The sequence below is a fragment of the Aulonocara sp. 'chitande type north' Nkhata Bay genome, linkage group LG23 (genome assembly GCF_057382095.1).
Source record: "Aulonocara sp. 'chitande type north' Nkhata Bay isolate Kocher_YH1m ecotype deep benthic linkage group LG23, A_spYH_male_GT1.1, whole genome shotgun sequence".
Lineage (NCBI taxonomy): Eukaryota > Metazoa > Chordata > Actinopteri > Cichliformes > Cichlidae > Aulonocara > Aulonocara sp. 'chitande type north' Nkhata Bay.
In genome coordinates this window covers 42920186-42932737 of record NC_141365.1, presented here as the reverse complement: position 1 = coordinate 42932737, position 12552 = coordinate 42920186, and the positions used below count along the sequence as shown (strand labels likewise).

The following is a 12552-nucleotide window of genomic DNA, read 5'->3' as shown; positions in this document are numbered from 1 at the left end:
CTTCTCAATCAAATTCAGCTGAACAGAGAAGCTGCTTTTCAGCACTGAGGTTATTTTCTTTCCAAGCACTATCACAGATTTTATGCATGTACAATATGTGCATGTATGTTTCTAAAAGCAAGTGATAAGAAGCCTTCTGTACACCAAAGATGAAAAACAAATCAAGCAAAACAAGTCATACTCAGAACACAGACTGTGCATCTACTATTTTAGTTTTGTTGCTTCACCATAATGATTTACTGTAGTGACGCAACTATAATACTCTTATTATAGTATTATAATAGTATATATATAGTATATAGTATTATAATACTATTATTATAGTATTATAGTTGCTGATATTGTATAACTCTGTATGTATAATCTGACTTTTTTTGTTTCTGCTACAGCATCCTATCATTTGTTTCCTCATTGCTTTCCTATTAAAACGGGACACGATTTAAATCTTAAAATACACTCCTGTGTTTTTGGTACATGGGAGAAAAATAAATAAAAGGTGACTTATTTTGATTTTGTACTTTGACTTTACATATTAAGAGTGAGTGAGATTCAAAACTTTATTGAGTGTAATATGATAATGTAATCTTAAATTGGGAAGAACACATTTCATAAACATTTATTTCTAAACAGCTGCAGTTAAAACATACAAGCTCTTCTCGTGTAGAAGTTTAAACTTCTTACCTCAGAAGGTTTGACATGATGAAAGATCTGATACTCATGCACATAAATGACAGTTGTGCTTTTGTTTTTCCCTGAGTGGATGTTGTTTTTGTGCTGCTACACTGTCACAGCAGAAAGTGCACACCTATTTTTAGCTTGAAGTAGTTCAGCCCCTTCTCAAACCTCAGCTAATTGTAGCTTTGTTTCCACAAGGGTGGTTTTAGTTGTTTCTTGTAGAGGTAAGGCTTCTTGATGATATGCATTTTGGCAAAAATGAAAACACAAAAATGTAGAATAAATAGCAACAGAGGTGTTTTAACCTCTTGTTTTTCAAAATGTGTAAAAACATTTAACTTGTCTTCTTGTTCAGTTTTCTCAAAGTAAAGTTGGAGTTGAAGTTGCAATACAGTTATGCATCACAATGTAATGATCATAACATGTAATATTTTCCCTGTATCTCACACAGAGCTTTGTTAGTTTAATGGTACATTTTAAGATGAGCTTACATTAATTCAAAAGGTCTATTCAATTTTATAATCAATATAAAAGGAGTCTCGTCCCTTTATATTCCTCAGGTCTTTTACAATTAAAGGATTCAAGCTCCGGAAGTCTCCAGTCTCCTTCAATAGTCTCTATTTTTTGCTTGGTCCTAGATCCTTCAGGTAGATCCTGAGGTACAATGATAAACTGCAGGAATAATCAATAATAATTTAAACAGATGGCTAAGACTTGTACATGAAATGAACATAAAAAGATGGGAAAAAAAACTAAGAGTATGTGCGTATGTGAACTTACCTTTAAATGTTTGAAACAAAATAATAAAGCTCACTGGGCAATGAGATGCCACTTCTCTCTTGTGGTTTAACATCTCACTGCTGATACTGATCACATGGTAAGAAGGAGGAAACACACTGAATAGTGTGTTCTTGAAACAAATATCTTCTATCGGGTTTCACATCACACCTGCAGTCTTCTTTTGGCTTTGGTTTTTGTACCTTAAACTTGTTGCTTCTTATGTCCGTATTTGTATGTGACTAGGAGCAAAAATAAAAGTCTGAGACATACAGACTCATTTAAAAAATAGGATTTGGGCAAACTCTTGTCCTCTTTTGAAGCAAAAGGTTTATAAAGCATTAAGCCTTCAATCTTCATATCAGTACGGATGTGGCCAACTTGTTATTAACTTTGTGCAAGTGTAGCACTTTGACGCCTGCCTGTAGGCATCCATCCAAATCTTTCAAAATGAAGGAGAACTTAATGTTGTGTATCTGGTTCACTCAATTATGTACGGAGCCCCGCAGGGGACACGTGAGAAAAAAAATTAAGACGGACTTTTGCGAGATCTCGCAAAAGTTTTAGCCACATTCTTCGGACGCCGGCTCGAAGCCGACCGGGAGGTCGAGGCACGATGTGCCGGGAAAGCGGTGTTCCTCCCGGCTGTAGTAGGTCTCGACCTCCCGTTAGCTTGAAGCTAACGGGAAGAATGCGGCTAAGACTTTTGCGAGATCTCGCAAAAGTTTTGTGAGATCCCGAGTTTGTTTTGCGAGATCCCGCAAAAGTTTTGCGGGATCTCGCAAAAGTCCGTCTTAATTTTTTTTTCTCCCATGTCCCCTGCGGGGCTCCGTAATTATGGAACCCAAGACTTTGGGCTTTTGAGAAGGTAGGAGGCAATATTTTTGGTTCCCAAACTTTTCCTATTATGCCCACCTTGAAAAACTAAAAACATTGCACGCCCCCTTTCTGTTTTAATATTCTACTTGCAACTGGGAGGATTGCATTTCTGGTCTAACTTAATATAGATCAGATTCTTGTTACCTGTCTAGATTGATTGTCTATTTGGGGTTAATGTTCCTTAATTTTCTCCATTACATGTAGTTTACACCTTCAGTAAGAAGCTAACAAACATTAGTTGACTGAAACATGAGTGTTTTGCACAGAACACCTGACCTCATTGCTGAGGCTTGTTAGTGTATACCATACATAGTGTTTGTAGTGAGCAGAAACAGTGCACCTTATTTTATATGGTTATGCTTATTTAATGTTTATTAAAGACTAAAGACTTTATATTTGGCTCATTTATGTATGTTTATGTTGAAAAGTTTTCACTTTCTCGCTTTACACGGCCTTAGTCCTATTGAAGGATTCCATTTGTTTGGAACTACCACTTATTTCTAGCCCAGGGTAGGGAATGCAAAGTTCCCTAATAATATTAGTATTTTATTTCAAAATACAGTAAATGCAACCCTTTAAGTTGTTCATTTTTCTCATCTAATGTCAAATTTGGGGAATGCTACAAACTCTGTCAAAGCCTCCAACTATTTCCTTATAATCTCACACATTTTAGTGCCTATCTCCAAAACCTAAAGACTGGTCAGATATTTTCTAGCTTACCCAGACCAACTAGTGGGTCTGAAAATGTTACATTGTGTCATTGTGAGTGGATGGAAACCTCCACCATGTTCCTGAGTCTCCTTGATATCTGCCCCTGGGCAGGGCCGTCATACCTTCAACAGCTCCACTCACCTGGAGCTGATTTGAGGCAATGAGGCTGGAGAGATTTAAGCCCTATGCTAACGTCCCTATGGGGCGTCTCCCATTTTGACCTCGGGACTTCCAGGCCATACTCAGCACAGATGTTCCTGTATACTATGCCGGTCACCTGGTTATGACATTCCATGTATGCCCTGTCTGCTAGCATCTTGCACCCTGCTGTTATGTGCTGGATTGGCTCAGAGGCAACTTTACACAGCCTGCACCTGGGGTCTTGCCTGGTGTGATAGACCCCAGCCTCTATGGATCTTGTGCTCAGAGCTTGTTCCTGTGCTGCCATGATTAGTGCCTCTGTGCGTCCTTTCAGTCCAGCTTTGTACAGCAACTGGTAGGACTTCTGGATGTCAGCCACATCCTTTATCTGCCGGTGGTACATACTGTGCAGGAGCCTGTCCTTCCATAATGGTCCCTCCTCTTTCTTGGGTTTCTGCTGCCTGAGGTAGTCAGTGAGCACGTGTGTGGTGGAAGTGTGGTCCATGGCGCAGCTACAGGGGAGGAGTGGTGCAGTGAGCTCAAGGGGGCGGTACCGGGAGGCAAGTGAGTCACAGGTGGTGGCGATTGTGTGATGACAGTGTCTTCTTTTCTGTTTGTCTATATAGTGACGGCAGAAGTGAGCCGGAGGGAGAGCTGAACCGGAACGGACTGTCTCCTGTGCAGAACTGTCAAATAAATACATCTCTTGTGAGCAGAAACATTGTGTGTATCACTTCACAACGTGGTTGGATGGAGCCATCCTCCTGACGTATTTGTGGATGTGGATGAACCCCTTCAGTGAGATCATCAACAACACTGGCTACGGACAGTGTTGGGAAGGTTACTTTTAAAATGTATTCCTCTACAAATTACAGAATACATGCCCCAAAATGTATTTTGTAATGTATTCCGTTATGTTACTCAATGACAGTAACGTATTCTGAATACTTTGGATTACTTAATATATTATCATGCTGTTTACAACTACATGAATGTACTATTGCTGTGTGATTTATTACTATTACTGAAGGTCCGCGGCTCCAAACCGTAGTAAAGGGACCTCTGACTAATATGTTAATAGGTTCGTGTCGGGCTCGTAGCTGAAAACTAGCTTTATTGTGTTGTCTGGGTCAACTTTGCTAGCGAGACACAGAGAGAGGCGTTGAAAGGCTGCTCCAACTGAACTTATTGTTCCGGAGGGAAAACACAAACACAGTGTACAGTCGAGTCTTAATAGCTTACTTACAACTGGGCTCGTCAGGCTCTCTTTTTGGCTGCAGTGGTTATTATATAACAGATCTCACTGTTGGGTTTGTAAGGCCATGTTACTTCTAAATTTCTATCTTGTTCAAAGAGACGATATAAAACAAAGTTCTAAGCTAATCGACCTTAGTGTTCTCCTTTTTTAAAAATAAGGATCGATAAGAGAATAGATAAAGAATCGAATCGTTAAACAGAATCGAAAATGGAATCGGAATCGTGAAAATCTTATCAATACCCATCCCTAGTAATCATCCTTCGCACTTTTTGTCACTCTAAAACTGCAACAAATGATCAGTTACTGTTTTAACATTAATTTCATTATCTTGTTAGGGAAGTACAATTAAAAGTTATTAATCGTACTTTCAGTATTTAAACACAATAACACTAGATTTACTAAACCTGCGCAAATTTGCGTAACTTCTCTGAACCCAACACCTACTAGAATTACTGACTTTTTATTTTCTGGTGCAAGTCCCGAGGTGTTATTCACCCCCTGCTGAGATTTTCACAGGTCCTCAGCTCATTTCTCCACCTGCTTTTGTTGTGCAAACCACCCATTATCGGTGAGGCCTGGCACATTTGCATTTGTTTACCCAGAGTAGCTCAGATCCAAGGCAGGCCAAACCTCTGTGTTACAATCTTCAGAAATGCCTGCCGTATCTCTACAAAATATCCCACACACTGACTAACCTGCAAATATGAAAGACACACATTCACAATATACATCGTTCCTGCATTCAGCAGTGGAGTTCCTTGACTCTCAGCACAGATCTTCTATTGTTCCATTGTGACTGTGTATGTGCAGTGTTGGGAAGGTTACTTTTAAAATGTATTCCACTACAGATTACAGATTACATGCCCCAAAATGTATTTTGTAATGTATTCTGTTACGTTACTCAATGAGAGTAACGTATTCTGAATACTTTGGATTACTTAACATATTATCATGCTGTTTACAGCTACATGAATGTGATTTATTACTATTACTGAAGGTCCGCGGCTCAAACGTCGGGTTCTGTGTCGGGCTCATAGCCGAAAAATAACTTTACTTTGTTGTCTGGGTCAAGTTTGCTAATGAGAGACAGAGAGAGGCGTTGAAAGGCTGCTCCAACGAAACTTATTGTTTCGGAGGAAAACACGAACACAGTGTACAGTCGAGTCTTAATAGCTTACTTAGAACTGGGCTCGTCAGGCACTCTTTTTGGCTGCAGTGGTTATTATTTTATTTACATGCTTCCAGCTCCCGTTTTTGCTCGATGACAACTCGTACTTTTCCTTTTTCTCCCTCCTCGCGCTCACAGACACATAACGTGTATGGCAGTCCATTCTCCCTGCAGCACGGACTACACTGCCCATGAGACTACATCCTTTAGGGCTATACCTGTAGCATTCTGCCTATTAGCTTAGCACAACAACAACAACAAAAAGGCCTCTCTCACCCAGGAAACACGCAGAGAGAGCGCGTCACCCTGTAACCATGGCAACCGTAACACTGCCGCCTGGAACAACAGAACGTAGCTGTCAAACAAAACCCAAACAGTCCTGACCCGCGACAATATGAAACAGGAAAATACCGCAGTGTAATCCATTTATTTCAACAAAGTAACTGTATTCTAAATACCACCTTTTTAAACAGTAATTGTAACGGAATACAGTTACTCATATTTTGTATTTTAAATACGTAACGGCGGTACATGTATTCCGTTACTCCCCAACACTGTGTATGTGTAGGAGTGGCATTGCATTCCCCATTCACACAGTACACGGCAACCAATCCAGACAACTTTTGGATCAAGTTCTGGATGGCCACTGACTTGGAGACCAAATATGTCTGCAGTGCATCTCCTTACTTGGGAAAGGACCCCAGTTGTCAGAAGGGAGAGAGGCTGGCAGAGAACGTGGTCATGAAACTGATGGAGCCGTTTTTGGATGATGGGAGGAATGTCACAACGGTCAATTTCTTTACTTCACTGTTGCACAGACTGTTGCAGTGCAAAAAAACAATACTGGGCACAGTGTATAAAGTCCGGCGTGAACTTCCTCAATTTGAAAAAGACACTGCACAGTGAGAGGTACTCTCCACTTCCGTGTTTAAAAGCGGCAGTGTCTCCTTGACAATTTATGCACCTAACCCCCCCCCCCAAAAAAACACAAGACTGTGTGTGTTCTAATTTCCATGCACCAAGACGTGACGATCGGTGACGGCAGAAAGAGGAAACCCAACACAATAACAGACTATAACCACATGAAGGTATGTGAATGTGTGTATAATTTTACACCAGTGCTACAATGTCTTCTGATGTGTGCTATATAGGCCTATAGAAAAAAAGCACACATACTCATGACTCTCTCTCTCTGCTTTTACAGTGTGGTGTAGACGTGTTGGACCAAATGGTGCGGATGTATTTCATAAGAGCAGCAACACGCAGGTGGCCAGTAGCAGTTTTCTACAATATGCTGGACCTGGCGGTGGTGAATGCCTACATTTTGTACAATTTGTGCCGATTCAGGCAGCACAAGGAAATATTAGCACAGAGGCAGGCTGCTGAAGCTGCTGCAGCTGCTGCGGCTGTAAAGACAACGCAGTGCCAGGTGCAAGAGAGCTGCAAGAGAAATCGCAGCAGGTTTACCTGTGCAACATGTCACAAATTCACCTGTGCCAAATGCAGGGATGATGGACACTGGGTCTGCAAACGCTGTAAAGTTTGAAACACTTTGAAATAAAACAGACTTGTGCACCCATATTTTGCGAATGTGTGTCTTTTGTATACGGCAGGAATTTCTGTAGGTTGTAACACAGAGGTTTGGCATGCCTTGGATCTGAGTAAACAAATGCCAATGTTGCACGCGCACACACACACACACACACACACACACACACACACACACACACACACACACACACACACGCAGCAAATCTGTATTTATTTGTCCCACAAGTGGAAAATCTGCATTGTTATTGCAGAAAAGTGGACAGTGCAAGACAAAAGCAGCAAAAATGAAAACTGCACAAAGAGCACAGTATAGAAAGTGCACTATACAAACAATCTGGAAACATAAATATGGACACGTGTATTGAAAATATATCTATATATAGGGATTGACAAGAAGTAATATTGCATATGAGAATTATTGCACATAGAATCTACCAAGGTGTATCATAGGCTACTATACATCTATTGTAACATCAAACGACCAGTGGGTGGCAGGGTATAGACACATCAGTGCCCAGTGTAGTGGTTTATGTGCAAGTATACCATCAACACTGACACAAATACAAGCACACAGCCTTTGAATAGCTGTCCACTGTAGTGACCAGTATGTGTGCAAAGGGCTAAACGTGGCTTCTGAATTTCCTGTGCAATTCTTCATCACTACAGAGTTCTGCACACAGTGTTGGGGAGTAACGTAATACATGTATTGTATTTAAAATACAAAATATGAGTAACTGTATTCCGTTACAGTTACCATTTAAAAAGGTGTTATTCAGAATACAGTTACTTTGTTGAAATAAAGGGAGTGCACGGCTGTGTTTTCCTGTTTCATATGTTCGGCTGTCCCCTCTCTATTTTTGGTAATTCCACGTCGGTGGAAACCCAAACAAAACTCGCATTAAGAGGCTCTAATGCCTGTGTCTCAATCTCGTGGCCCATGTCACCTACAGCCCACATAATGACTTGAAGAAATATTTATAAAATTGATTATTAAAAAAATTATTTAATATGAAGGCAATAGGCAAAGTGTTACAGGCATCGCCCTAACGAATGTAGCCTCATGGGTAAGCTGAATGTAGCCCAGTTGTAAGTAAGCTGCTAACACGCAACTGTACACTGTGTTCATGTTTTTCTCCAAAACAATAAGTTCAGTTAGAGCAGCTTTTCTCTGGCTCCCGCTAGCAAAGTTGATCCAGACAACAAAGTAAAGCTAGTTGGCGGCTACGAGCCCGACATGGAACCCAACGTATTAGCCAGAGGTCCCTTTACTACGGTTCGGAGCCACGAACCTGTTTTATATTCGCGCAGAATAGTTTTCTATATGAGATCACTGCAAAAAGTGCAGCTTTACCTAATGTGCACCTACTGTTACTCATTTATATTAAGAATTAAAAATCTAGTTGGTATTGGTATGGCGAGTAACCTGCAGTAATGGTAATAAATCACACAGCAATAGTACATTCATGTAGTTGTAAAAAGCATGATAATATATTAAGTAATCCAAAGTATTCAGAATACGTTACTCTCATTGAGTAACGTAACAGAATACATTACAAAATACATTTTGGGGCATGTATTCTGTAATCTGTAGTGGAATACATTTTAAAAGTAACCTCCCCAACACTGTCTGCACATAACCTGAGATTGTATTATGACTATATAATGTTTATACATTAATATTATATTATATGAAGAATTGCTGATGATGCATTAAATAAAGACTGATGACAAAGGTGCTTATGACAGCTTTTGATGCATCACAGATGTAACACTTTTTTAATGAGTAGATTAAAAATCAAAACATATAACCACAATAAATCTACTCTGTTGTTAGCTACCCACAACAAATAAAGATCATTTTGTTTTTCTAATTTTCCATATTCATTGAAACAACGTTTCTCAAGTTGTTTGTCTTCAGGCTTGTTGGTTTGGATATGCCATGTCCTTCACTTTTCTTTGTGAAAAGACTTTCTCATCATTGTGTTTCCATTTTAAGGTCAATTTTTTGCCCAGCTTGGTTTCAGACAAACAATAAAGATACTACCTGTTGCACCATACAGGTCAAAAACATCCTGGGAATCTTTGAATCAGACAGAAAGAAAAAAAATGCCAGAAAGATTACATAAGTCATTGAAGTCTTGAAGGGTCTAACAGCCAAGATGAACTGGTCTAGAGGAAAAAAGTAGAGGTATTAACAGCTTGTTGTCTGAATAATGATTACATTATATCCTGTTGTCTCCCTCCAGACCACAGTCTGCACAGATGTCAGGCTCCGGGACGCTACCAACCGGCTGCTTCTGATGATGATGTTGCTGTTTCAGTGGAAGCTCATCCTTATCTGTTAACACAAGCACAGATTACATGTCAGACTTGCAGAATTAAAGCCATAGCTCAGTATTTTAGGTAAAAAGCAAATTCTGCTATGAATAGCACCATAGGTTTGATAGTATTTGGTCAGCTACAAAAAAATACAAAATTTTTTAATTTGAATGAGCATAGTGCAGAGAATGGACACTGTGGTAGTGTTTGCAGGGTTTGTGAATTTGGATTGCTTTGTGCAGTGTTGGGCAAGTTACTTTTAAAAAGTAATCAGTTATATTTAATAGTTACTTCTTCAAAAAAGTAAATAAGTTAGTAACTGAGTTACAATATTATAAAAGTAACTAATTACTAGGAAAAGTAACTATTGTGGTACTTTAAAAAATGTTTAACCCTCTGGGGTCCAGGCTATAATGGCTGTTTTTGACTACTTTTGATTTTACCTCCACATTTCACCTTTAAAAAGTATTTATCTTGCCTTGTTTGGTATCAATCTTTTCAGCACAATCTTACATGTCTGGATTTACAATTATGTTTTCATTTTGACATGCTGTATTAACATAATTAATGCACAATCTAAAATCAGACAAAAACATAAAATCAGAGTTGAAAAAGGTTATATTTTTTACTGTAACAAACACAAAAAGTAACAAATCATTTTTGTAGCTTGAAATGCATATATGAATTGTACATTGTAAAGCTGTAGCTCCTAAAACTTCCCCCTCTTCCTAAACAACCAAATGCCATGTTGCCATATCATATTTTGATTGGTCGAAGTGGTACATTTTTCCACCAATAGGAAAGAGTGTTTTTGCAAGACCCTGAGATACTTAAACTCCTCCAGCTGGGGCAGTAAGTCGTCCCTGTCCCGGAGTTGGCACTCCACCCTTTTCCGGCTGAGGACCATGGCCTCAGACTTGGAGGTGCTTATTCTCATTTCTGCCGCTTCACACTGAGCTGCAAACTGCTTCAGTGTGAGCTGGAGGCCATCAACCAGCGCACCCTCACTATACGTTTAAGCATCCTAGGTCTGTCCAGCAACTCCTCCACCATCTGATCTGACTTACCAATACATGGTGATCAGGTGACAGCTCACCACCCCTCTTTACCTGAGTGTCCAAAACATATGGCTGCAGTCTGATGATGCAAATAAATCATGGATTTATAGATCATCAATCTGTGGCCTAGGTGTCCTGGTGCCACGTCCACTTATGGAGACCCTCATGTTCAAACATGGTGTTTGTTATGGACAAACTGTGGTTTGCACACACTGCCACCCAGTACACACTTCTCTACGGTGCCTCCTGCAGGTGGTGTAGCCTACAGGAGGGTCCCAATGGACTAAGGCCACCAGGCGCTTGCCTTCAGGCACTCTCTCTGCGCCTGGCTCCAGGGCAGGGCCCCGGTAACCCTATTCTGGGGAGGGTGAACTGCTCCCTGGATCTTCGACTGACAGGGGCTTTTGAATTACTCTTTGTCTGGTTCCTCACACAGGACCAATTTGCCATGGAAGACCATACCAGCGGGCAAAAGCAAAAGACAATGTAGCCCTTGGGATCCCTGAGAAACACAAACACCTCCTCCTAGATAAGGTAGCGATTCCCCCTCGGTGGCAGAAGAAGAACAATAAATATGTTTTAAAGCCTTTTTTGCCATCTCACTATATGCACTGTAATAATGGAGATTACAATAACACAATAAATTGACAAACATGCCTGTGTTTTCATGCAAAGTGCCACAGGCTGGAGTTTGCTTGTAACAATAATAATAATAATAATAATAATAATAATAATAATAATAATAATAATAATAATATTAATAATAATAATAATCTTACCCTTTATGACTTTTGCTTTTTTATGAGTACAGCAAACAATGGCAGTGAGGATCACCAACAGAAGAATACCTGATGGGGAAAGACAAAAACAACAGTGAACTATGCATGTAAAAAACAGTGAATTTGTGTTTTATTTCAGCATAACTGTAACATAACATACCTGCTCCACTGCGCACTGGAATACAGACGTCAGTGTCACATACATCAGGGAAAACTTCAAAATAATACAAGAAGAAAAATGTATTTGTAGATGTTTTTGATAAAATGGTCATTTCAGCCATCAACAGACAGTTGATAGCACATAATATTCACAAGGCTTTAAGCATTTGTGATAAACTGGCTGATTACAGAAACACTGCAAGCAAAGAGCATGTTTACCTCAGCTTTTTGATATCTTTCCATATGCAGTATGAACCTGCTTAGGAGTTCAGGTTAATGCTGAGATGGAACTCCGGCAGAGGTTAAAGTCAAAAAAGGGTTTTTTATTAACCCCATGATCCAGAATTGTGGTGTGACCAAATTTGCAGGTCTCCATATAGGCTTGCTCCACCCCCTTTCCCGTGTTTGATGTTAGCTCATCAACCAAGGTAATGGGAGCAGCAGCCACTCAGAAAACAGAGATTAAATCATACATACATAACAATGTAAACTAAAATGTGCGCACTTATTTTAGAATACAGTATTATGTGATTGTATAAGTAAATACATTTAAACCAAAACCAATTCTTTATTACCCTGTAAATTAAATCCTATATTTAATAAAAGAAAAATGTGAGTGTAGTGTTATGTGTAAGCCTCTGTAACACTCATGTTTGACAGATATTACCACAGTGCGGCTGTAACTGCAGCCATCACAAATGCTTATCCTCCAGAAATTTGGATAAAAAAATGTTTTGATATTTAGATTCTTTCTTCCAAGTTGAATTTAAAATGGCGAAACAGTTTTAAAATTGTTATGTTTTTTAAAAATCGTATCTATTTTTTTCTTGGTGGTGCACCCTGGATATTCACATAATGATATTGTTTTTGTGTTGGTTTCTGATTTAAAAAAAAAAAGAATACTAAAATGACACAATTTATTCTTGTCTATCGAGGATAAAAATGACTTGCTTAGACCTTAGGAAGTTATTGCTACGGTGGCCCTGATCAAACAGACTACACCATTACTGAGCTTGCGGATCAGTTTATTGAGTGATTTTTGCATCTGCAAACCTCAACCTGCTGCCCCATCACGCA

At 39.5% G+C, this 12552-nt stretch overlaps 1 protein-coding gene across 1 annotated transcript in view; it reads right to left on the bottom strand.

Moving 5' to 3' along the window:
* Positions 1-9040: 9040 nt before the first annotated feature.
* The window catches only part of LOC147302527 (uncharacterized), an 80924-nt gene continuing 77412 nt past the window's right edge, over positions 9041-12552 (bottom strand). The window contains exons 38-40 of the mRNA XM_086283584.1: positions 11477-11530; positions 11317-11385; positions 9041-9498 (exon numbers count right to left, since the gene is read on the bottom strand). Coding sequence (XP_086139710.1) covers positions 9383-9498; positions 11317-11385; positions 11477-11530 — 239 coding nt within the window. The 3' untranslated portion in view covers positions 9041-9382. The remainder of the gene's footprint in view (positions 9499-11316; positions 11386-11476; positions 11531-12552) is intronic.